Source organism: Bufo gargarizans, chromosome 2, assembly GCF_014858855.1.
Source record: "Bufo gargarizans isolate SCDJY-AF-19 chromosome 2, ASM1485885v1, whole genome shotgun sequence".
Classification (NCBI taxonomy): Eukaryota; Metazoa; Chordata; class Amphibia; order Anura; family Bufonidae; genus Bufo; species Bufo gargarizans.
This window is the reverse complement of record NC_058081.1, coordinates 412,259,758-412,286,907: the sequence shown is the minus strand read 5'-3', so window position 1 is coordinate 412,286,907 and position 27,150 is coordinate 412,259,758. Positions and strand designations below refer to the sequence as shown.

Below are 27,150 nucleotides of genomic sequence, written 5' to 3'. Positions count from 1 at the left end.
TTGCTAATCTATTTTGTACAGACGGTCTGGGTGGACCGAGAGGTGTGCACCCTGATCCATTCGGTCGATAGGTGGAGTCGTTGGTTTCCATTTTGTGTTACATGTGTTGAATGCATCTAGTATATTTATGCAGTGCATTGTGTTAAATAAAACTGTACAGTTTATTCGTATGGCGACTGTTTTCCTTTTTTACAGCTATATTTAAACTAAGAGGACCTGGGTGATGCGCGGGGCGACTATTCTTGATGCCCTGTGCGGTTAACTCACACAGTCCATCGTACTGCGACTAGTTGCCCGTTGTGACCAAGGTATTTGATAATAATTGGACACACCATTCACAGTGAGTGCACAACATGCACATACATATGTTTCCTTTTTCTTTCGCAGAGGCCCGTATTTAGCGTGTGTCCATTGTATGATCCTCAACCACCTAGTTCATTGCCAAGTGACCGTATGTACTCCGCCATTCGGCATTGATTTATCTATTTACCTTCATATCAAGGTTGGGTCTGATTCCATTACGCAATATTATTCAAAGTAATATTTTATTACGCATCACTATCTAACGGGGCATGTTTCACGTATATGTGCTCCGTGTCTGAATATCATCACATATCCACCCCTTATTACCACCTGATGATCCCATTGTATGGGTGAAACGCGTCGGGGTTTATTTCATTATCTTTAACTATCGTACCAGTATGCGTTTGTCTGTCTGCATGTGAATTTTAATATACTTGGTGTACCCTGTACCTCCTGGCAAATTGTCACGAGGGTTGTATACAGTGGGCACCTTTTTCTATCTGTTTGTGTATTTGTGAGTTATCCTTTGGTGGGCCACTCTGATACTAGTGTTTCACCATTCCAGGGTTAGACAGGAGGTGAGGCTAGGCTCGAGGACAGGGAGTCCCCACCACCAGGGGACGTCCCTGGGCAGAGGTGTAGAGTAGGGTAGTCGTTTTAGGAACACCATCCCCCACCCCTTACTTAGCTCACCCAGCCAAGTGTGGGCCCACCTGGGTAACTATATAGGTTAGTTTTTTCCTTTTGTACAATAGAGTTTCTCCACTATAGGCTTACTACCGTTGGCAGTATCTAAATGTGCAAGTCCTCTTAAATAGCCTTCTTCTTTGGCACACTGGACTTCCCAAAGAATATCACCCAGCTCTTTCAGTTTCAAATTGTCTTTGCTGTTTAGCTTAGGGAAAGACTCAAGTCTTTTCATTAGAGCACCTTCAATTGCCTCTGGTGATCAATATCTTTCCTTTAGTCTTTGCCAGGTCATATAAAGTCCCGCTGAAGGGCTAAATATGTGTATCCTGCACATTCTTCTTGCATGCTCTGCTGACTCAGTCCCAAGCCATTTTATCATCAGGTCTAGCATCTCAGCTGCTGATAAGTCTAAGTCTTTGACTGCATTCAGAAAAGAAGACTTCCATGCCCAGTAATTCTCAGGGCATTCATCAAACTTGAGAAAGCCTGAATTAACCATTTCTTTACGGATAAGATATTTAGTGACATCTTGTGTACACCGGTGTTTTTGGTTGCTGTAGTATGGATTCACCATGCCTGTTGCTATATATCCTTAAACAGCTTCTGATACCCCCCAAACACCAATTTTCTGTTTTTGACTTAATATATTTGCTAATGTTTACAGATTCGATATATACCCCTCTTACCTCAGGCTGTGGTGTAATTTCAGTAAAAATTGGACTTTAGTGATATGTAAATTTTCTTCACTACCAGCAAGTTGGGCAGACTTGCTGGTAGCCGCCACATCCTCTGTCTGAAGAAACGCCCCCTCCTCCACTTGATTGACAGGGTCAGCGAGTGCTCTCATCCTCCAGCTGGCCCTGCCTGTAGCTCAAATCCCGCGCCTGAGCCGTACCGGTCGTCATTCAGTGCAGGCGCTCTAAACAGAAGGACGCTCGCTTGGCTGCTCCTTCCTCAGTGTGCCTGCGCCGATGATGTCAGCCCTACACCCAGAAGAGCGCGAGATTTGAGCTGCAGGCAGGGCCAGCTGGAGGAAGAGAGCGCTCGCTGGCCCTGTCAATCAAGTGGAGGTGGGGGCATTTCTTCAGACAGAGGATGCGGCGGCTACCAGCAAGTCCGCCCAACTTGCTGGTAGTGAAGAAATTTACATATCACTAAAGTCCGATTTTTACAGAAATTACACCACAGCCTGAGGTAAGAGGGGTATATATCAGACTTCTCTTCCGGGTGTAGGGCTGACATCATCGGCGCAGGCACACTGAGGAAGGAGCAGCCAAGCGAGCGTCCTTCTCTCAGAGCGCCTGCGCCGAATGACGACCAGTACGACGCAGGCGCGAGATTTGAGCTGCAGGCAGGGCCAGCTGGAGGATGAGAGCGCTCACTGGCCCTGTCAATCAAGTGGAGGTGGCGGCAACCAGCAAGTCCGCCCAACTTGGTAGTGAAGAAATTTACATATCACTAAAGTCCGATTTTTACTTAAATTACATCACAGCCTGAAGTAAGAGGGGTATATATCGAATCTGTAAACATTAGCAAATATATTAAGTCAAAAACTGAAAATTAGTGTTTGGGGGGTGACAGAAGCCCTATAAGGGCACAGCTTTAATTGTTCTGGTACTGCTAACCTTATGGGTTTGTTTTTGTACACTCAGGAGTTCTGCTGGTTCTGGTTTAAATTCAGCTGACTCTGGATTGGGGAACTGTGTTGTTGCATTGCTGTTTGAAAGTTATTGGACATACTCATTTGTGTGTTCTACTGAGGAAAGGGGTTTCTCAGGCACATCTTGGCCTTCGTAGATAGACCCACTTCCAGACCTCTCAATATCAGCATAAGCTGCGGCCTCTGCTGCTGCAGCGGCGGCTGCACACTGACGCTAAAGAATATGCAACCTTACTTCCTGTTCCGATTTCTCCTTTATAATGGAGGCCTCTTTCTGAGCAAATTCGAGCTGAACACAAGCTGCCTCTCCTTTGGTGAGAGCCCTGACTAAAAGAACACTTGCTGATCAAATCTGACTGGACCTTGCTGATCTAGACGAGTGTGAACATGTATCATCTTGCTGGACAGTTGGCATGCTCTCCTTGCCTTTATGTGTCCTGGGTAGCTGATCTTCAGCCGTATACTGTCTTCCTGATCTTAGACTCATTCTGTCTGTGCAGTGACTCCTACCTCCAGGCGTGTGGTTCTAAACGGACAGCTAAACACTTGTCCGAGACTCCAATAGACAGAAGTCCACTGCTTGTGTTGTCTACCAAAGGAATTGAACTTTATTTTATTTTATTTTGTGAAACTGCAATACAATACAATGACAACATATCCGTACACATAAAATCACTAGTCTAGCATAATAACAGCTAATACAACAGAAAGGCACTTACAGGTGATGATGTCTCAAGCCCGTTGGGAGAGAAGCAGACAGGCTGCATCCATAGAGAATAGCAATCTAAAATGGCTGAAGACATTTCCTAGACCAAGGGTCATTTCCTGCCTAAGTGATAACTTGGTTAAAGCTGCTACACACTTTGGCCACTAGATGGCAGTAATAAACTACATAAGCTATATAAGTAACTATAATTCAATTAGCCTGAGAAGGCAGGGCACCCCTGTCAGTCTCTGAGCAATCATTGTAAGTCTTCCTCCTGTTTTCATCCTCCCTGCTGTTTTTGCACTATTTCTCACAGTAAAATGGTGCTGGTGCCATTTTGTGCGAGTCAGGGTACTTTCACACTTGCGGTAGGACGGATCCGACAGGCTGCTCACCATGTCGGATCCGTCCTGCGGCTATTTCGCCGTGCCCGCGGACCGCCGCTCTGTCCCCATTGACTATAAATTACTGCATGTCAGGCTTTTTAGTCCGGTGGCTTTCTCTGTGCACCGCCGTGCTGCGCCGGAGCTCCGCCCCCGTCCCCATTATAGTCAATGGGGACGGAGTGGCGGTCCGCGGGCACGGCGAAATAGCCGCAGGACGGATCCGACATGGTGAACAGCCTGTCGGATCCGTCCTGCCGCAAGTGTGAAAGTAGCCTTATCAGAAGCTAATTGACAAAAATTTGGATTAGTTTGTCAACAGAATTTTTTGTAAAATTTGTAACAATTCCAATTCATTTAGAATTGATTCGCCCATTTGTACTTCCATCCTAGTCTTCCAAAATAGACAAATGTAGAATTCCTCACATGGCTGGGTAATCTTTCAATAACAACCTTTTATCAAAATGAATAGGCTGACCTCAATTCTTACACAATGCCTTCCAAGTTGCCAAAATATCTTGAACCAGTTCCTGACCATCCATAGACTATATACATTTAGTTTAAAAACATCTGTACACAGATTACAGTTGCATGCAAATTATACAGCTGCTAGAGGGGAAGGCCACTGTCAGTGACAGCAGGGCTCCCTATAGAGAAGGTAGGGGTGTTTTTTTTTTTACCATCCCTGTCTTCTCTTTAACTCTCTACGCAGTGCTCAACAAGTATAAAAATCCCTAATCAAGCCATTTATTAATGTAAAAAAAGAGAAAAAATAGACATATTAGACATTAGACACCTGCATTTATAATGACCTGCTATATAGAGATATCACATGATCTACCCCATCAGGTGAACTCCATAAAAATAAAAAATAAACCAAAACAGCAATTTTTTTAAATGTAATATTAAGCAATCAAAAACTCGAATGCACCCCAAAGTGGTGCCAATTATAAACATCAATTCATCCTACAAAATGAAGGACACAAGACTATCGCCAGAAAACTTTTAAAAAATGGCTCCCTGAAAATGGCGACACAAAAAATGATTTGTTTCTTAAAAATGATTTTATGATGTAAAATAGAAAAACTAAAAACAACTATATGAATTTGGTTTCTTTTGTAATCGTACTAACTAGCACAATAATGTGTTGTCGTTTTTCCCACATGGTACACAGTGTACCCAAAGGGCAATAGCAATTAGCCTTTTCCTTATCCTGCATCCCAAAAAGCTAAATAAAAAGCGATCAAAAAGTCATATGTACACTAAAATTGACCCTATAATAATGACAACTTATTCCACAAAAATGAGCCCTCGCACAACTCAGGCAAAAAATAAATAAAAGTATGGTTCTCAGAAAATAGCTGTACTGATTCCCAGAGGCTGATTGAAATGCCAGAAGGTGGTATTTTCTTTCTGAACCCTGCAGTGTATTCAAACATCAGTTTACATACAGATTTATGGCATTTCCACACCCAGTTAAACCCATCTAACAACTGAAGAGTTGTGGTGTGAGTCTCAGATGACACAAACTGATCACAGCATATTGAACACTAAAATGCTATATCTATGGAAATCTTGTAATTTTCATTTTGCACAGTCCCCTGCTCAATAATTTCTGCAAAACACCTGAGGCATCAATATGCTCACTACACCTCTAGATAAATAACTTGATATGGTGTAGTTTCTAAGATAGGGTCAATTATTAAGGGTTTCCACTGTATGGGTGCCTCAGAGTAAATGGTAAAAGAAGAAAAAGCCCAGAGTTTTGCCTTCCATATGTTTGGGCACACTGTAGGGTTTAGAATAAAAATTGCACCCTTTGTCTTCTGAACTGGCTTAGTTTGATGGTTTATACAGTACTGGCTGATACTTTAGAGGCTCTGTGGAGAAGTTTACCCAGCTGGTACCATCTGAAACTTACATCACACATCTTAGATTCTACTGAGCACAAAAATGTAATAAATGTGGCAGTTTCCAAAATCTGGTCACTACTACCTTCTTTAATACAATTGCATCATGTAAAAAAAGTTTGACTCTCCCTTTCTCCTAATGGCAGACTTAAAGTGTCATTGAGCTTTCAATTTTTTTTCCATATGGCATAGTTAAATTTCAAAGGTTTTAATTGGTTGGGGTTTAAGTGCTGAGACCCCCACCGATCCTTAAAGTGAGGAGAGAGAAGCACCGACATTGCACACTCTCTCTCCTCACTGCAGGAGACAGGCTTAATAGAAGTATATTGGCCTATCTCCATTCCATCTTGTACAGCTAGGACAGATCCAAAGTTTGACCTGGAGCCCATATAACTCTAGTTACGCCACTGCCTGTCATTAATGTCATTTCTGTCCTTTCTATAACAGTAACCTGTCCAGAGTAAGATGAAGAGATTGATAAATAGTTTCACATTAAAAGATTCAATATAGATTCAACTTGTAATTTATTGATCTAAATTTCTGTTCTCTGTGTTTAGGAGTCCAGTTGGTGGCCCTGTCGTACTCAATGAGTCAGCAATCTCTGAAGACAATTAGTGTTGAACAAATTGAAGTCAAACAAAATTTACTTTGATCCAAATTTCAGTAAAAATTTGATTTGCCACGAAGCCGAATTTTCCTTATGCTTTATGGTAACAAATCTATTTTTCTTGTAATGGCGGTAAAAAACAAAACAAAAAAAACAACATACTCACCTCATCCATTAGCTTGCAGAGAGACCGTGTGAAATATCGTGCGTGGTGACATGTGACATCACCATGTCACCACACTGGCTGGGAGCGCTGATGTAATACTCACCTTATCCATTTGCTCGTGGAGAGGCCGTCACAACCATCTTGATGGATGAAATTGCTTGAAATCTAACACGTCACAGCGCAGGACTTCAAGAAGTTTTGTCAATCAAGATGGCCGCAACAGCCTCTACGTGAGCAACTGATCGCACATTCGCAGTTTCACATCCTTATACCCGCTACATACAAAGGAATGTGATTCCTGTGAAATTTGTCAAAGCATCAAATTTCTTATTACTTTGCTCATCTCTACTGACTATAATTATTTTATTTTGTTATTATTAAATCTTTATTATTATTGAGACAGTTCATTGCAAACATCAAAAATTGTTAATTATTTTTACATTATTAACACAGCAATATATACAGTTATTGTTGCCCACCCCAATTACCCCTGTGCCTGTTGGTTGGTCCCCTTCCGGGGGGAAAAAAATGATTCAACATCTCCGTCCTACCTCGCCCTCGCCCTCACCACCCCGGCTTCATCCATTCATCCGTTCATCCATTTCTGCCACAGTCTAGTGAATCTAGCTTTTTTCTTTATTGATACTAGGTGGAATCTCTCACTAGCAATCGAGATTCTGGCCAGATTCTCCTATTCCTTCACCGTAGGTGACACACTACTACACCAACACCCTATAATGCATTTCCTGGTGTAAAATAAGAGTTTTATTGCTTTTTCTCAATGATTTAAAGTTGTCTATCCCGTCCATTACCCCAAGGATACATGTTTCAAACTCTACCGGGACTCTGAACCCATGATATGTAATTATCCTTTTGTTTACCTTTCCCCAGGAATGTTGAATCTCTCTACATGACCAAAGTATATGGACGTCATCCACTCCTATCTGTCCACATTTTCTACAGCCGACATCTTGAGATTTATAGAATTTCATCAGGTCTTTAGGGGAATAGTATAAGCGATATAATATATTAAATTGGGTAGGAAAAGTTAAGTGAAACCCCATTTTTTGCCAATATCACCTTTTCCCAGAATCCTATCTGTTGAGAGACAGATTTTTGCGATAAGCAATTGACTGCTTTCTTTTCTGTACTCTGGTGTAAAAAAAACTTGCTATATCCTTGATATCAGCTTCTTACTCGCAGTTAGCTTAGTTATATTAGCTATAGGCTGCAAAAGAGTATAGGAGTTCCCTTTCCTACCGATGTCCGCAGGGCTTGTTTCAATTGAAGATAAAAAAAGTCAAATCTCAACTTTCTAATGCACAATTATTTATAAAATCTGAATATGCAATTATATCACCCTCCTTCCAGGGGTGCAAAATGGAGATAGGCAATAAGGATAAGAAGAAAAAAGAAAAAAATGAACCAAAGAAAGATTTTAGATATACCTTTTTTACACAATATAATACAAAATTGGGCATAATAAAAAATATGATCCAGAAAAATTGGAAAATCCTCAAACATGATCCTGTTATAGGAAAATAAATACCAAATAAACCTTCCATTGTTTTTAAAAAGGTACCAAATTTGTCTAACAGCCTTGTGCATAGTGGGAACTTTGCAACAAAAAAACTACAAAACAATGTGCAGAAAAATGGCAAATTCACATGGTGCGGTTTTTGCGCACCTTGAAGGAACAGCAACCAAAAAGACCGGCAAAGAATGATAGAGACTATACAAATTAAAGGTAAAAAAGAAACCGTAAAAATAAAGGGGCAACTTACATGTAATAGTGTGGGGGTGATCTATATGCTGGAGTGCCCATGTGGCCTCCAATATATAGGAAGGACCACCCGCAGTCTGAAGACCCGTGTGCAGGAACATATCTATAATATTAAAAAAGGTCTAGTAACACATAGTGTTTCATTGCACTACAAACTATGTCACCAAAAAGAACCCAAAGGGTTAAAATTTATGGGAATTGAATTGGTAGATAAGTTGGCTGGAGGTGGAGATTATATAACTAAAACCAACAAAAGAGAAGTAAATTGGATGTACTGTCTAAATACTATCCAACCAAGAGGCCTGAATGTAGAATGTGATGTTAATTCTTGTATAGTCTAATATGAGAAATGACAATGTTTACCTCAGGTCTGAACAAGGACTGAGATGCCAGTGCGTTTTTTTGGGGATATGATTTTATAACCTTGTGAATTGAATGAACAGAAGAAAATGAAAGGCACTATAGACTTATGCGCAGGACTGATTTAGGAAATTATGGTTTTAGTAGGTTTTATATATAACATGCTCATATTAAATTAAAAAATTGTATTAGTTTTATATGGAGAGTGAAGTTTTGTATGGGGGTGAGGTTAGTTTGCTGATAAAGAACAGCAGTTTTTGGCTTTGCAATCAGAGCTCCTGAAGAAGCGTTGTAGCGTCTGTGCAGGCTGATCTGAATGCTTGTTATGTTTTTAGCTTTGTGAGTATAATAAATACATTTTTATAATCACACACATAAAGTGCTTCACTATCCTCTGCGTTTCTCTGGTTTATGAGGAAGCAGGGATCCATGAGAAGATCAAGGAATACCAAAGGTGTTTGCTGAAGCCTATCGAGATGTGGGGACACAAGTGGTGATAAATGCGCACACTGTGAATGGAATCTTGTGAGTATATCTCTTCCTTGTGGTTTTAAAACACAGTGGCAGTACTTCACCATATGGAGTTTCTATTTGCACCCTGCAGGCACTTGTAGATCTGAGGAGGATTTTTTTTGCATCTTGTGAACCTGGTGAAAACCCAGTCTTTCCCTTTAAATCTGAGGAGAGAAGTTTGCAGAAGAAAAGAGGAAGAAAAAAAATATTATATTCTTTTGGCAGCGCAGTCTCTTTTTTTGATTGATCTTATTATCCACATTGATCAGTGAAATGGGACGATATGAATCTGGAGAAGTTGGGTTTTTGCCGGGTTTTAAAATAAGAGTAATCAGGGCTTCCTTCAAGGAATCTGGCAATTTTCCCGATTCTCTTGAGGCAGTCCACATTTTAAGCAGTTTCGGGACCAATATTTCTCTATATTGCGAATAAACCTCAAACTGAATACCGTCTGTGCCTGGGGTTTTATTTTTGATTATCTTTAATAGTGTATTATCTACCTCCACTGGGTCTAAGTGAGTTTACAGCCTATCTCTCTGATCTATAGTTAATGAGGTAATCGTAATTTCCTCCAGAAATTGTTGTATTTGTACTACATTCTTATTTATTTTGGTACAGTATATATTCTTAAAATATTCTTTGAGTAGATCTATTTTTGCCCCTTGTTCAGTGATGTTATGTCCAGATTTATCTACCAAACAGTGTATGTACTTGTTTTTATTTAACTGAGCTGCCACCAATGCGGCTAGCTTTTTACCAGGTATATGCGCGTAAATATAGTTATCTCTTACAGAGTTCTCTTTTTGTTGTTCCGCCATCAAAAATAGTTCATCTTCCATCTTGGTGACTTTATCTATCCATTTTTTATAATTTTGCTCTATAGGATTTTCAATATATATTTTCTCATATCTTTCCGCTTCGTATTCTAGTTCTATTTTCCCCCTTCAGTTTTTTTTTTTTTTTTGCCGTGTATTTTATAATAATCCCTCTAATAAAGGCCTTTGCGGCCTCCCAAACCCTCATTTATAAAATAATATTCCTTATTCTCTTTCAGATTTTTATCATGTGTGCCCATTATGTTTATCCAACCTATATTTATATTCATACCTCCTATTTTTTTCCCACCACCCGTTTTTGTGTTTATTATAATGGGGATATGATCCGAGATCCCCCGTTGTCGATAGTTAACTTGTTCGATATCTAGCAAACCATTATTATTAGTGAAGACTAAATCGATCCGTGATAAACTTTTGTGCGCTCTAGAAAAACCACGAGTATTTCCTTGACTTTGGGTGCATTTCCCTCCAAATATCAATCCAACCCATTTCCTGTGTAATACTTTTTAATTTTGAACCCGAGTTATTTCCTTGAGTGTTCGCTATTCTACATCTATCTATTCTCCCATCCATTATATTATTGAAATCCCCCAGCACCATCAATGATTTATCCCCTGCATTAAGCACAAAGTTATTAATTTTTTGTAGAGTATCTGATTTAAATGGAGGCGGTATATAAACATTTTCAATTATCCATGCTCTGTCTTCTAATAAACAATCCATGAGAATGTATCGACCTTCCCTATCCACCACTGTTTTTTAGTAATTTTATATCTATGTCCCGATGTATTAATATACTCACTCCTCTTGCATAAGATGAAAAAACTGAGTGAAAGGAGTGCTGCATCCAAGGTCTAGTCATCCACCCCACTGTCAAGTGTGTTTCCTGCAAACAGACTATAGCGGGGAGGAATCTTTGTATTGCATCGAACACGGCAACTCTTTTTATACCCCCTGCTGAAACCCCTAATGTTCCATGAAATTATTCTCATGTAAACCTATAGTATTATCTCTCTCTTGCCTTTGATGATCCAAGGAGAAGGGAGGCAGAGTGAAAGGGGGAGTGCGGGGCGAGGGAAAGAAGGAAAAAAATAAATAAAAATCATTTTGCATTGCGTTCCATAGTTTCCCAGTGGTGATATATAATTTGCTCTCATTCAAGGGGGTGCACAACTTTGCTGTTGCACTAACTCTTTATAATTGTTTGGTCATTATCCTCTGTAAGCATCCAGGCCAACTGACACTACCCTCTTTGGCCACCTGTTCCAATCAATTTCTTTAGTCCGCTACTCTTGAGATTGAGTCTGAAACTGTTTCCTGTAATCATGTTATCCAGTATATACGGTCATGTTTTCCAAGCATGTCATTTTAATTTTCAGTTCCCTATTCATTCAATCATGTTTTTTCATTATACTTACCCTTTGGCCCGTGTTACCCACACCGACATACTATGTTTTTCCTTATGTTATGGATGAAATACTGTACATTATGATTAAAGAATTTTTGAATATTTGTATTGATATATCCCTTGTTTTTGCATTTATAGCTTGATAAAGGGCACCAAATTGGGCCTGAAATGTCGCAATAAGCAATAAATGTAACTCTGAGATTGGTCTGCTGTGCTGTCTCCAAACTATTGATACAAGTTATTTATAGACACCTTGGGGGGGACGGGGGGACGTGCACCTACAAAAGCCACTGATAAGACGTGTGCTGAGGTCTTGTTGTGATTAGTAGGTTGCAGATTTTGTCACAAAGATGTTCTGTGACAAAATCTGTGTCTTTACCTGACTTTTGCAGAGTGGTGAAAAAAGGGGGCGTGGCATGGGCAGAGAAGAGGGCCAGCTGGATAGCCGGTCTAATTCATCATTTTTTACGCCAGTTTATGAAATGGAAAATGGCCTTAAACTACACCAGCAAGGGAGCTGGTGTAGTTTCAAGCATGTTGCACGCCCAGCAGCATCAACAGCTAAAGTTATGTAGAAGCCAGCGCCTCTACATAACTTTGTTGCATCCACTGGGAGTGTAGAGAGATTAAGACCAGCATATAAATCAGTCTTAATAAATGTCCACCAAAGTATTTTTAATTGGCAAAGGAAATAATTGCTTAAATAAATCATTTTTATTAGTAGGTAAAGTATTATTAAAATTAATTTATTTTTTTGCCTCTTATTAAAGAAGCACTCACAAAAAAATGTCTGACCTGTTAGAAGCTAAGGTAACTAAACTGTAGTGAATTTAATTTTCTGTCAGAGACTGTATTTGTGAGTTTTAACCTCCCTTCTGATCCTGAGCTGTCATGGGACCACCACTCTCCAAATAACACAGCATCTTGTGTGTAGACATGAAGCCAGTCTCTCTATATGTTCCTATGAGAGCCTCATTGTCAGCCTCATAGAAATGAATAAATAAAAAAACTGACTTCCTGTCCTGCATCAGTTGGAGATCAGAGTGCTGGTCAGACAACACAGCTCAAGAGTAGAAGGGAGGTTATGACTCACAAATAGAGTTACCGGTGAGAGGATTACATTCATTACAGATTACATCATGCACCTTTCTAATAGGTCAGAGAAAAAACATTTTGTGGGAGTTCTTAAACACAACAGGAAAGAAAATAAAGCCTTGCAATCATTTCACAACACTCAATAGTCACGTTCTCTACAAAGTGAGTGATAAATCAAATAAAAGACAGAAAGCAATATAATCTTACCACATTCATCCTCTGTTTGACCAGATATCCTCTGTACCATCCTAAAATGAAAAAAATAAAATAAATTAAACACAATACATTTACATTGTAAATGACATTATGACCATCCAATGAAGTGAATTTGTTTGGCAGAATTTTCACGCACAAGTTGCAATATTCAGTTGAAAAAAATGGTTTCATTAAACTGTGTGTCTGCATTCAAGTATATTCATTTATTACAAATAAAACATAAAACTCAGAGGATGTACACTGGGAAACAACATTCTATAAAAACAAAATATATTAAATAGACATTACCCTCTAAAGGTAATTTCAATGTATCCTTTTATGCTACAAATTGATATATTTTATAATATGGCTGTCATAGAATCGGTACTACTGGTGATTCTGGCTTGGGATTTGTGCGTGTGCTTCCATCCATTTAATGTAGGTTCAGCAAAAAAATAAAAAGTTGAAGCTTGATTGAATATGATTTGTACACCTAGACCAGGGATGGGCAAACTGTGGTTCTCCAGTTGTTGTAAAACTACGAATCCCATCATGTCCTGCTGCAGGCTGATAGCTGTAGGCAGACTGGGCATACTGGGAGTTGTAGTTTTACAACAGCTGGAGAGCCGCAGTTTTCCCATCCCTGGTCTAGGTGCACAAATCATATGCAATCAAGCTTCAACTTTCTATTTTTTTGCTGAACCTACATTAAATGGATGGAAGCACATGCACAAATCCCAAGCCAGAATCACCAGTAGTACTGATTCTGACAGGAAGCCAGAATGGTCCTACCTTATGTATATACAGCCGCATATAAAGTGGCATAAAAGGCCTTTTATGTCAGGTGAATGCCTAATTTTTGGGGCCTGTACTGGCCGACAGTTACATATTTATTCTGTAACCGCCTAATGTACATCCAGCCACAGAATCCAAATATATTTGCTGTCGGGTGAATGCCTTTTGGCTAATTTTTGGGGCCTGTACTGGCCGACAGTTATATATTTATCCTGTGATCGCCTAATGTACCTCTAGCCACAGAATCCAAAGATCTTTGCTGTCAGGTATATGCCTATTGCCTAATTTTTGGGGCCTGTACTAGCTGACAGCTACTTTTTTTTTATCTCTAGCCACATAATCACACCCCTGTCTCACTCCTCTGCCTCTTATTATGGTGGCGTATGAACTGCATTCATGATAAGGACCATCATAAGGACCTTCTAATGTCACAGGGTTACGTGACTGTGCCCCCCAACCCTGTACTGTGCCCCTCACCCAGTACTGTGCCCCCTTATACCCTGCATTGTGCCCTCTTACCACACCCAGTGCAGTGCCCCTAGTGAATCTCTGTACTGTGCCTTCTTGTACCCCTTTATCCGGTCACGGTATGGCAGTGTTATTCCGGTCACTGTACAGAGGTGTTATCCGGTCAATGTATGACGGTGGTATCCAATAACTGGATGGCCATAGCTATCCCTTTACCTGCCAACACCATCCTTTTTTAGACCTGGCATGAGCCGGAAAAATATGCAGATTGCGGTGCATAGACATAGACATATTTCTATATAATAAATGACCACTTAATTGTATTATTATTCGGGAGTAGGGCTAATATCTTTATATTATATAGATTCTAGTGTATCATACTGTGCCCTGTATTTCCAAGTAGAAAATGATCCTTGGGAAACACAGTCCTCATCCCTGACCACCAGGACAAGGTAGCCCTCTGTCAGTACATGGCGGCCTCCCCTCTCCGCCACGCTGCTCCGCTGTGTACTGGGGCTTATTCTGACACTAGGGCTGGGTTCACATCCTATTTTTGCCATCCATTTAATGCACACCAAAAATGTATGCGTTAACTGATGCAGTACAGTGGCGTCCGTTCACCATACAGTTCCATGGTAGAAAGAAAATTTATGTCAACGTATGCATTTTTTTAATGGACTCTGCAGGATACAAAAATGTGGAGTGCTGCAGATTTGCATACATCAAACCGATAGGAAATAACATTCCTCTAGGCTCCAGCATGGCACATTTTTGAGAGTTTCCCTTTAAGACGCATATAAATGACCCCTGATTAAAATATATATTTTTTGTGGGAATTTTTGCCAATGATCCCCCTCTGGTATGTCACTGTCCATGTTGTGGGACTATTAAAGTCAATGGGCGCGATGCAAACGTGCGGTTCGCAAACATTTGATCGATAACGCGTGTTCGCGAATCATCCTGGCTGATGTTCGTCCATCACTACTGTCTATACACATAAAGTAAACATGGGCCAAACTCACCAATATTAATAAGATTGAGCTATCTCAGGTAAGTTTACATGTGCTTATCGACTGACCCCTAACAACAGATATAGGGGCAAAAGAGATCAGCATGATAGATTTCAACATGTGTGATCCTTTGTTCCCAAGGAAGGTAAGCTTCTGCCAGAGGTGTCCGGCAGTGCCTATTCCCCTCTCCTCAAAAAATTGTTGGAATGTACCTGTTTATGGAGGAGTCTGCAATAACAGTTGTAGGCTAGTTCGGCTGACGTCTATTGAAAGCTTTAGGACACAAAAGAGGGGAAATTAAGTAATCAAAATGTGCCAGAAATCTGATCTAATGTTCACCAAACCTTTAGACATAATTTGCAACCTTTTTCTTTTTTAAATTTTTTTCACCTCCTTAAACAAAGGGATGTGGTTTCACATACAATATATATAGCTAAAAGGAGTATGGCTTAAGATATGACAATGTGCACCAAATAAATATGTCATATTATGGCATAAAGTGAACTAACTAATAGGTAATGCAAACTAGGCAACCTAAATGTGCACCACATTTATCTAGCATCAGCCAGTATCATAAATTTGGTGCATTTTTAGACTTTCTCGTTTTTGGGGAAGGTTTATTGTCTCCCTTGCACCAACTGTGACTTTTTAGAGCATTTTTGCATCTATAAAGTTTTATGCCACCCACACAACTTTCCCGTAAGGGGACGTGGCAAGCAGCTCTGACAAATTTATCTTCATTTACAGCAGTTTTCTGCTGGAAATAAAGTTAGAAATCTATTGCAGCTAGAGTAATTTAGAGTGAAAGGTACTATATAGTTTAACCACTTTAACAAATATATGTGCAGAATTTTTAAATTATGACTACTATTTGGCAAACACCACCATAAAAATGTATTCTAATTTATCACTGTTAAATGTTTGAATGTAGTTTGATCCTCCAGTCTCTCATTTGGCCACTGGAAAGTCCAGTGACCTGATAATAGGAGAAATTTCCATCGGAGCATGCCATGATCATGGACCATGGCAATTAAATTAGTTATATGGCTGTGATTGAAGCTTTCTCTGATCCTGGTCATAGTGAGTTGCTGGTTCTAAGAACAGGTGCTGTTAGTAACAGCTTGTTCATAAAGCAAGAGCGCTCAGAGAGGGGCTAAATGCTAACTTCTACAGCAACATCAAAAAATGCTGCTGTACACTTAACATATGTACTGCCCACCATTAAAAGATCGAGTGCTTTTTTATAAAGTTCAACATTTGTGAGGGGGAACAGCTCATTTCCTCCCTTTCCTGCACAGTTACTTCTCCACGGGTCACAGAACATGCACACAAAACTCTCCTACCAAAGTCAATTGTCACCATCACTAGTCTTAGTAAAAAGGGCACCTTGATGCCTGGTAGATGGGCCCGACACATGTTTGAGCAAATATGTGCACTAAGAGCTTCCATTAACTCATTTATAGTCGGTATTGTACCACTTTTATTTATAATGACCCCCATTTCTTAGCTCTATTGTTTGTATGTATAATGGTGTGCAGCCATTTAGTTTTTTATAAGTATGTTTGCTTCATGGATATGCACCTGTGATTCAGAAGGTTCTAGTCTAAATTCTCTTGTGGTATATATTGAGGGTAGCGTCTCTTTTAGACTGAACACGCTCATCTACCTGGGACTTCTGAGCAGAGTACGTATGTAGCTGGTTCTTACACTGCCCTGAATATTGTAGGCTTAAGTAAGTCCAAAGAGAGGCAGTATATTTAGTGTTAGGGACCCATCTGCGGAAGCCACTTTGACGCCTGGTAGATGGACCCGACACATATTTGAGCAAATATGTGTGCTAAGAGCTTCCATTAACTCATTTATAGTCGGTATTGTACCACTTTTATTTAGAATGACCCCCATTTCTTAGCTCTATTGTTTGTATGTATAATGGTGTGCAGCCATTTAGTTTTTTATAACTACTGTATGTTTGCGTCATGGATATGCACCCGTGATTCTGAAAGTTTTAGTCTAAATTCTCTTGTGGTATATATTGATGGTATCACCTCTTTTGGACTGAGCATGCCCATCTACTTAAGACTTCTGAGCAGAGTATGTATGTAGCTGGTCTCTACACTGCTCTGAATATTGTAGGCTTGAGTAAGTCCAAAGAGAGGCGGTATATTTAGTGTTAGGGACCCATCTGCGGAAGATACCTTGAAGCCTGGTAGATGGGCCCGACACATGTTTGAGCAAATATGTGCACTAAGAGCTTCCATTAACTCATTTATAGTCGGTATTGTACCACTTTTATTTAGAATGACCCCCATTTCTTAGCTGTATTGTTTGTATGTATAATGGTGTGCAGCCATTTAGTTTTTTAGTAAAAAAAAGGCAGTTGAAGTGATTTGTACCAAAGGGTGTAAAATGACCTATAGCCATTTTTGGGGTGCAATACACCTTCTTTGCATCTGTGACACAGAAATACAATAGTTAATCTGTGGGTGATGACTGTGGCTGTCCCACAGTACTGGTTCCCAGCCACCACTACTTTTCCAGGCGGTCCATTCTTGCCCTGCACAAACAAGCGGCAGACAAAATCCGGTGTGCGCTGCGCAACCCCATCAGTTGCAAAGGCCACATAACCAGCACCCCACACTATACAGTACCCCACAGTATACAGCACCCCACACTATACAGTGACCCACATTATACAGCACCCCACAGTATACAGTAGAGCAGTATAGCACTGCACAAAATACAGCACCCCACAGTATACAGTAGAGCACTATAGCACCCCACATTATACAGCACCCCACAGTATACAGTAGAGCAGTATAGCACTCCACAATATACAGCATCCCAAAGTATACAGTAGAGCAGTATAGGACCCCACAATATACAGCACCCCACAGTATATAACACCTCACCGTATATAGCACCCCATAGTATACAGTAGAGCAGTATAGCACCCCACACTATACAATACCCCACATTATACAACACCGCACACTATACAGTAGAGCAGTATAGCACCCCACAATATACAGCACCTCACAGTATATAGCACCATATAAGATACAGTAGAGCAGTATAGCACCCCACACTATACAGCACCCCACTATACAGTACCCCACACTATACAGTAGAGTAGTATAGCGCTCCACAATATACAGCACCCCACTATACAGTATGCCACAATATACACCACCCCACAGTATACAGTAGAGCAGTATAGCACCCCACACTATACAGCACCCCACTATACAGTACTTCACAATATACAGCACCCCACTATACAGTACTTCACAATATACAGCACCCCACAGTATACAGTAGAGCAGTATAGCACCGCACAATATACAGCACCTCACAGTATATAGCACTCCATAGTATACAGAAGAGCAGTATAGCACCCCACAATATACAGCACCCCACAGTATACAGCACCTCACAGTATATAGCACCCCATAGTATACAGTAGAGCAGTATAGCACCCCACACTATACAGCACCCCACACTATACAGTAGAGCAGTATTGCACTCCACAATATACAGCACCCCAGAGTATACAGTAGAGCAGTATAGCACCCCACAATATACATCACCTCACAGTATATAGCACCCCATAGTATACAGTAGAGCAGTATAGCACCCCACACTATATAGTAGAGCAGTATAGCACTCCACAATATGCAGAACCCCACAGTATACAGTAGAGCTGCATAGCACCCCACAATATACAGTACCTCACAGTATATAGCACCCCATAGTATACAGTAGAGCAGTATAGCACCCCACACTATATAGCACCACACTATACAGTACCCTACGCTATACAGCACCCCACACCAGGGTGGACAAAAATGAATGATTTTTTTATATAAAATGCTTTTTGAGCAAAATATATTGCCATCCAAAGGTTATTCCATCATGAAATAGATTTGTTTTTTTATTATGTAGAATAAGGCTGTACGTGGACTCCCATATTGTTGAATGGATTAGGCAGTGGCTGAGGGACAGACAACAGAGGTTTGTAGTCAATGAAGTATATTCAGACCATGGTCTTGTTACCAGTGGGGTACCTCAGGGATCTGTTCTGGGACCCATATTGTTTAATATCTGTATCAGCAAAATTGCAGAAGGCCTCGATGGTAAGGTGTGTCTTTTTGCTGATGACACAAAGATTTGTAACAGGGTTGATGTTCCTGGAGGGATACACCAAATGGAAAAGGATTTAGGAAAACTAGAGGAATGGTCAAAAATCTGGCAACTAAAATTGAATGTTGATAAGTGCACCAGATAATGCACTTGGGGCGTAAAAACCCAGGAGCAGAATATAATATCAGTGATACAGTCCTAACCTCAGTATCTGAGGAAAGGAATTTAGGGGTCATTATTTCAGAAGACTTAAAGGTAGGCAGACAATGTCATAGATCAGCAGGAAATGCTAGCAGAATGCTTGGGTGTATAGGGAGAGGCATTACCAGTAGAAAGAGGGAAGTGCTCATGCCGCTCTACAGAGCACTAGTGAGACCTCATTTGGAGTATTGTACGCAGAAGGATATTGATACTTTGGAGAGAGTTCAGAGATGAGCTACTAAAATAGTACATGGATTGCAGGACAAAACTTGCCAGGAAAGATTAAAGGACCTTAACATGTATAGCTCTGAAGAAAGATGAGACAGAGGGGATATCATAGAAACTTTTGAATACATAAAGGGAATCAACAAGGTAAAAGAGGAGAGAATATTTAAAAGAAGAAAAACTGCTACATGAGGTTTAAAAGTAATATCAGGAAGTATTACTTTACTGAGAGAGTAGTGGATGCATGGAATAGCCTTCCTGCAGAAGTGGTAACTGCAAATACAGTTAAGGAGTTTAAGCATGCATGGGATAGGCATAAGGCCATCCTTCATATAAGATAGGGACAGGGGCTATTCATAGTATTTAGTATATTGGGCAGACTAGATGGGCCAAATGGTTCTTATCTGCCGACACATTCTATGTTTCTATATGTGTAATTTTTTGGGTAAATAAATTCCATTAATCCATTCACAATGTCATGCTCTTCCACAGGTTTTTGTTAAATTATTAGGCAGTTTCTCTGCCTACAAGATATTATCACAGATGCTTGGTTTACTTTTGCAGTTCTCAAAACTGAATTTGACTCAAAAATGTTATAACATGAATGAACAGAGTTGAGAAAAATACCTCAATCCTAACTTCTACAAACCTATGAATACAGAATCAACCTAATCAAACTAATAGGAAATGTTGTTATTCTAAAAATCTTCATCTACTTGTATATTATAAGTTATACCAGCAAGATTTAGTCTTTATGTAGAAAACTATGATTTAAATCAAGCCTTACTGACTAGTGATTTGAATCATTTTGATTTAAATCAAATCCACCCTGTCCCACACTATACAGTAGAGCAGTATAGCACTCCGCAATATACAGCACCCCACAGTATACAGTAGATCAGTATAGCACCCCACACTATACAGCACCCCACTATACAGTACCCCACACTATACAGTAGAGCAGTATAGCACCCCACCATACAGTAGCTTACAGTATAATAGCATAACAGCCCCTGTCACCTTTTCCTGATGGAAAAAAAAAGTCCACAATTATAGAAAACTTCTGCAGCAACAATCCTGGTAGAAAGAAAGAACCTTTGATTACCTCACAGCCATGTGACTAGTAATATTGCTATGTTACTGGTCACACGGTGATGATGTCATCTAAGGTCCTTTCTCCTAAGAGAATCACAGCTCTCACTCTCTCATAGTTCGCTGCCTGGAGTGCCTGCACGCAGGCAGGCATGGCAGCACCTCCCTGTGTAGCCAACAGCCTGACACCCAGGGCGGACCCCCCCCCCCCCCCTTAGGCATGCCCAATTGAATTTGTGGGCAGTGGCCAGCGGGGCTCAAGAGGCAGCTGCCCTCTTTGGCCCGCATTAAAGAAGGCCCCGCTTCAATGCAGGACGTGTGTGCCGTGTTGTAACAGCCAGGTACGCAACTGTCCAGCCCGGGCACAGTTTTGGAGGATGATGATGAGGAAGAGGAACCGTGTTCACAGCAGGGGGTAACACAAATCAGCTCATAGGCATCATTGGAGCATGGCTGGGGGAATAGAGAGGACACAGACATTATACCTCCCACTGAGGACAGCTTGTCATTGACTCTGGGCAGCCTGGCACACATGAGCGACTACATGCTGCAGTGCCTGCGCAATGACCGCCGAGTTGCCCTGATTGTTTCCAGTGCTGATTACTGGGTAGTTACCCTTCTGCATCCCTGCTACAAGGACAGCGTACCATCCTTACTTCCATCACTGGAGCGTAATTGTAAGATTCGGGAATACAAGCGCACACTGGTAGATGCACTACTGACGTCATTCCCACCTGACAGAAGGGGCTCAGTGGAAGTATGAGGTGGAGAAGTATAAAGTTTTCATAAACTTTCATCAAGGAACAATATTCCAAACTTTATCTTGGACATCAGCAGATTTTGGCTTATGTTTTGGCAGGCAAGCACTCTCAACTCTGCTTCATCTGTACTCTCTCAGCTCTGCTATGTTGGCTGGATTAAATAGAAACATTTCCTCTTCTGCTGTATCTTAGCTTTCTGTAGTCTGTCTCTCACTCTAATCCTAGGAAAACCTCTTCCTGGGTTCAAGCTTCCTTAGCTTGGCTTTAGTCAATACAAGCCCAGGAGGGGGAATGCAACCATTTAGAACTCACATGCAGGGCCTGTCTGGCAGGGACGAGGCCTGTTTCCTCCCCTAGCAGAGGGTAAGCTAGACACACAACCTCTCCCCAAGGAGGGGAAGGCTAGACTGACTTTCACTAACTAGCACCTCCCTCTCTAGAGAGGGCTGGAATGGAACTAGAAGGTTCCTCTCCAGGGAAACTAACTCTGCCATTGTTGCCACCATCTGCTGGTGAACCAGGCACATTACACTTAAACAGTAATTTATTAAGAAATGTACATACATATTCTGCAGGACATGGTAATAAATTTCTGAGATGACACAGGATGCACCATTGAAGATAGTGGGGGCCAGACAAAGGTGGTAATGCCACTCTGGGGTATTACACATCCAGCACCACCTTCTCATATGGACCGTATTAGCAGCATTTCAGCAACATGGTGGAAGAGTATGTTTGTATATCTCTGCATGTACTGACTGATGGGTCTGCCTCATTTAACTTCTGGGTCTCCAAATTGGACACATGGCTTGAGCTCGCCCTTTGTGCCTTTGAGGCACTGGCCTGCCCTGTGGCAAGTGTATTGTCCGAATGCGTGTTTAGCACGGGAGGGGGTGTGATCATGGACAGGTGCATCTGCCTGTCTACATCCAACGTGGACAAGTGCACGTTCTTTAAAATGAAGCAGGCATGGATCCCACAGGACTTGTCCATACTTTGGCCAGTGTAGAGAAGTACACCGGCTGGGTACTGTGAAGGTCGCAAATAAAGGGCCAGCCGCTGCCTGTGAAGTAACTTGTCCTCCTGTGTAATTAGGACAGGTTTTGTGTGTAATAGGAAGGCAGCCATTTTATTTCTCCTAATGATTGCTTCCCAGACAAAACAAGCCTTTATAAATAATGAAAGGTATTTGGGAAAATATTTATTAGAAAGTAATATTTAAGTATTTTCATTTTCTTAATTTCCAGAGAACCCCTTCAAAGACTACATAGTTACATAGTTGTTAAGGTTGAAAAAAGACAAAAGAAGTCCAACCTGTAATTCCTGCTGTATTGATCCAGAAGAAGAAAAAACAAAAAGCCCTATGAGGGAAAAAAATAAATAAAAATCCCGTCTATTTTCCTTTCAAGGAGGGGTTGAGCTAAAGGGAAAGGGTATGTAAGAACATGATTTCTATACTTTTTCATAAGCCTCAATGGTATTTTGAAATAAAATTTAGTCTAAACCTTTTTTGAAGCCATCTACTGTATTTGCTGTGACCAGCTTCTAGGCAGGCTATTCCAGAGATTCACAGCCCTTACTGTAAAGATTGTTTGTCGCCTCTTATGACTATCTTTTTTTCTCCAGGCATAGGTAGTGGCCCCTTGTTTTTTGAAGGGGTTAAACACAGAGCAGCTTCCTTAGATATATATTTTTTGCATAGTCTGTTTATATATTTGTACAGGTTAATTATGTCGTCCCCCCCCCCCCCCTTAGACATCTTTTTTCAAAACTAAACAAATTCAGTTCTTATAATCTTTGATCATAGCCAAGATATTCCAGGCCCTTTATGAATTTAGTTGATCCCCTTTGCAGGTTTTCTAACTCCAGAGAATCCATTTTTTGAACTTATGCCCAAACTGAACCGCGTAGTCCCATACCAATGCTTTGTAGAGTGAAAATATTACATCCCTGCTGCGACAGTCCATACCTCTTTTAATACAAGACAAAATTCTATTGGTCTTAGAGGCAGATGACTGGCATTGCATGCTGTTATTTACTTTATAATCTATGATCCATTTGAATCCAGAGAAAGAAAAAGCAGGCTGGTTTGAGATCTGCATTTATACAAGCAGGCAAATAATGTGAGTTTGTGAGAGTTCGCGTAGTGTGTGACTTTAGATTAGGTGAGGGAGGGAGTATCTGTGAGAGCTAAATTATTTGTGTGCATTGTGCTGAGTGGCTGTGCCTGACTTTACTGTACACTCTTACTCACTTTTGCTGACAGGTTTATTGCATAGAAGCCGAGAGTATACTGTGATCACATTTTATTTTATTTTATTTTTCTCTTCCTTCTCCAGAGTGTTGAACAGGTGAGTAATTAGAGTGTGGCTGTCTAATTAGGAGATGTCAAATAGCCAGTCATGAGGACAGCTCAGTCCTTTGAATCCAGAGGGGGAAAAAAGCAGGCTTGTTTGAGATCTGCATTTATACAAGCAGGCAAATAACGTGAGTTTGTGAGCGTTTGCGTGTTCGATTTTTAAGTGTGTGTTTGTATTAAGTATGTGACTTTAGATTACGTAACTTCAGATTCAGGGACTTTAGGAGGGGACTGCAGTAAGTTACATTCTTATCACTGCACTGTATTGTATTTATTTCTCTTTTCTTGTGTAATCCCCATAATCCTATCACTTTACAACTCGCTGGTCAGACCACACATGGAGTACTGTGTACAGTTCTCGGCTCCTGTGAACAAGGCAGCCATAGCATAGGCTGGAGAGGGTTCAGAGGAGGGCAACTAAAGGAATAACGAATGGTTGGACTACAGTACCCTAAAAGATTATCAACATTAGGGTTATTCACTTTAGAAAAAAGACGATTGAGGGGAGATCTAATTACTATGTATAAATATATCAGGGGTCAGTACAGAGATCTCTCCAATCATCTATTTATCCCCAGGACTGTGACTGTGACGAGGGGACATCCTCTGCGTCTGGAGGAAAGGTGGTTTGTACACAAACATAGAAAAGGATTCTTTATGGTAAGAGAAGTGAGACTATGGAACTCTCTGCCTGAGGAGGTGGTGATGGTGAGTACAATAAAGGAATTCAAGAGGGGCCTGGACGTATTTCTGGATCTTAATAATATTACAGGCTATAGCTACTAGAGAAGGGGTCATCGATACAGGGAATTATTATGATTGCCTGATTGGAGTCGGGAAGGAATTTCTTTTGCCCCCTTAAGTGGGGAAAATTGGCTTCTACCTCAGTTTTTTTTGCCTTCCTCTGGATCAACTTGCAGGATAACAGGACGAACTGGATGTCTTTTTTTCGGACATATATACTATGTTACTATATTATTAATATACCCAGATCCTTCTCAGTAAGTAACTCTCCCAGTTTTACGCCCTGTGGTAAAGTTCCCCCCCAAAAATATGCAAACTACAACCTATTGGGGTCAATAATATATGTCCATGTAACCTTCTATATGTGAGATTAACCTCACATGAACTTAAGAGACGAACAAGAGAACATGTTCTAGACATTGAATCGGCCAAAGAGGACGATCTGACAAAACTCAAGATGATTCTCTACCATTTTAAAGTCCATCACAAGTGCAATAGCTCACTATTGAAGGTAAGAGGGATCAACAGGGTTCTTGTAAGTAAGAGAGAAGGTGATTGGAAAAGCCTGTTGACACAAAAAGAGGCCAAATGGATTTTCCAACTGGACAAGGTCACACCCTGTAGCTTGAATGACAATCTCAGTTTTGCTACATTTCTATAGTTGTTGTCTATGTTTTCATGTCATATTACGCCGATTCTCTCTTGTTGATTTTTTTCTTGTTTCACTCTTTATTTCTTTTCTCTCCCCCTTTGATATATATTTGTGCATGTTCATATATATATCTATATATATACATAAACACACGTGTGTTCATATTTCTCTACATACAGTATATGTATACATCTCTTGTTTTTCTAGAGAGATTGGACAATTTGGTGACTGTGTATATATGCACGTATTGCAACTCTCTGTAATCCTCCTCAAATTATATAGGCTCTATGTTCTGTTTCCCCTACATTGTGAAGAATAATTTATTTATGGACTTAAAGTCTTAAAAGAGTTTAACATTTTTAAAAATATATTTTTTTATATATATTTTGATATGTGCTAAGCACGGGTCGTGATTTATTGATTTACTAATTATTACACCTTATTATGAATTGATTTTATTAATTCTATATGATCTATTTATTTATTTGTATATTATAGTGTACCACTAATTATTATGATTTTGTCCACTTCATAATGCTTTGTTATAGTAGTATTATTTTTACATGAATTTGGTTTGTGTATATCACTGCATTGGTATTTTTTAATAATTCATTTTTATTTTTTTATTTTTCATAGTTATGTATTTAATCATGAATCAGTACGCTTACAATATGGAATTAATATGTATTGTCTGCATAATAGTGGTTTGCTTTGTCATTATTTGATCATGAGTGTTTATATTAATACTTTTTTTCATTTTGCATGATCACTTTCACATTCACTGGTATAATTTGCACCTTCACTTCATTTATTTATGTAATCTGGTGTATTATTCAAAATCAATATTTTTAATCAATCATTATATATTCCATATAGCCCTTGACAATATATGTAGAAATAACTGATATGTTTTGTCCCTGATATAGTCCATGGGTCTTTGTGCCGTGCGCTACAATATGGGACGGTGTTCGGTCATATTTCCCTACCCTTGAGATTTCCCTACCCTCGTCACTTCCTGCTGTGACCAGGCCACACCGGACATGATGTGAGCAGGTGTGCCGGAGATGTGGCGCGACGCGCAGGCGCACAACAATGGTGTAGGATGAATGCTCTCAGAAAAATTAGGGGCCAGTGCTTTTTCCTTACCCTAACCGCTGGTGAGGCTCCCAGCGCATGCGCAGTGTTGTTCGGTTTTCAGCTGAGAACATCCATCCGATCACCGCGCATGCACACTGGCCTGTACTTTTTCCCTACGCTAACCGCTGGTGAAGCTCCAGGCACATGCACAGTGTTGGTCGGTGTCCAGCTAACTCTGATGTGAAATTTCCCTACCCCATCGTTGTGCTCCTGTGTGGCGCACCACACCTCCGGCACACCCCCTCACGTCATGTCCGGTGCAGAAGTAACGAGGGTATGGAAATCTCACGAGGTAGGGAAATATAACTGAACAACGGCAGTATGCTGATCCCGGACTGATGTTCGTGAAGTCTCACGATACTTCGAGCAAGCTGCTTTTGAACGCATGCCAGAGGTTCGGTATGCATTCCACAGCCGAGCGCAACTCTGCAAGGAACTAATTATTTAAATTGCCCTTATTTAGTTATATGGGGGAATCGGATCTCTGTAATTAGTTTATACTTATTGGCCCTGATCTATTATATCTATATTATGCAAACATTAGATATGCTTAGCCCTGGATATCTAGGAGGAAATGACATCATGCTTTCCATAGTGGAATGCATGTGAAACAATTGAATGGACATTTCTGCTCCAATTACAGCCCACCACTCCCATCTGTTATACGAAACTATTTACTACATGACCACTGTACCCTCCTTTCCTTTTTATGTGCATGCCACTATTGTGATTGATTTTATATGATTATATATATATATATATATATATATGTATGTATATATGAGTGTCTGTCTGTCTGGACGTTCTTTATGTGTGACCAAATGACTGGACCGATCTTCACCAAAGCTCTCTAGGACATACCGTTCCTGAAATATTGCCCAAAAATGACCCACATTAGTCAATATAAGCCTGCAAGTCTTTCTCTTCAATTCCAAACTGCCATAAACACAG

At 40.4% G+C, this 27,150-nt stretch overlaps 1 protein-coding gene across 3 annotated transcripts in view; it reads right to left on the bottom strand.

The window, feature by feature from the left end:
• The window catches only part of DOCK2 (dedicator of cytokinesis 2), a 1,177,826-nt gene that overhangs the window by 1,047,525 nt on the left and 103,151 nt on the right, over window positions 1–27,150 (bottom strand). For all 3 annotated transcript variants that reach the window (XM_044280877.1, XM_044280878.1, XM_044280879.1), the window contains exon 3: window positions 12,628–12,668. In XM_044280877.1, coding sequence (XP_044136812.1) covers window positions 12,628–12,668 — 41 coding nt within the window. The remainder of the gene's footprint in view (window positions 1–12,627; window positions 12,669–27,150) is intronic.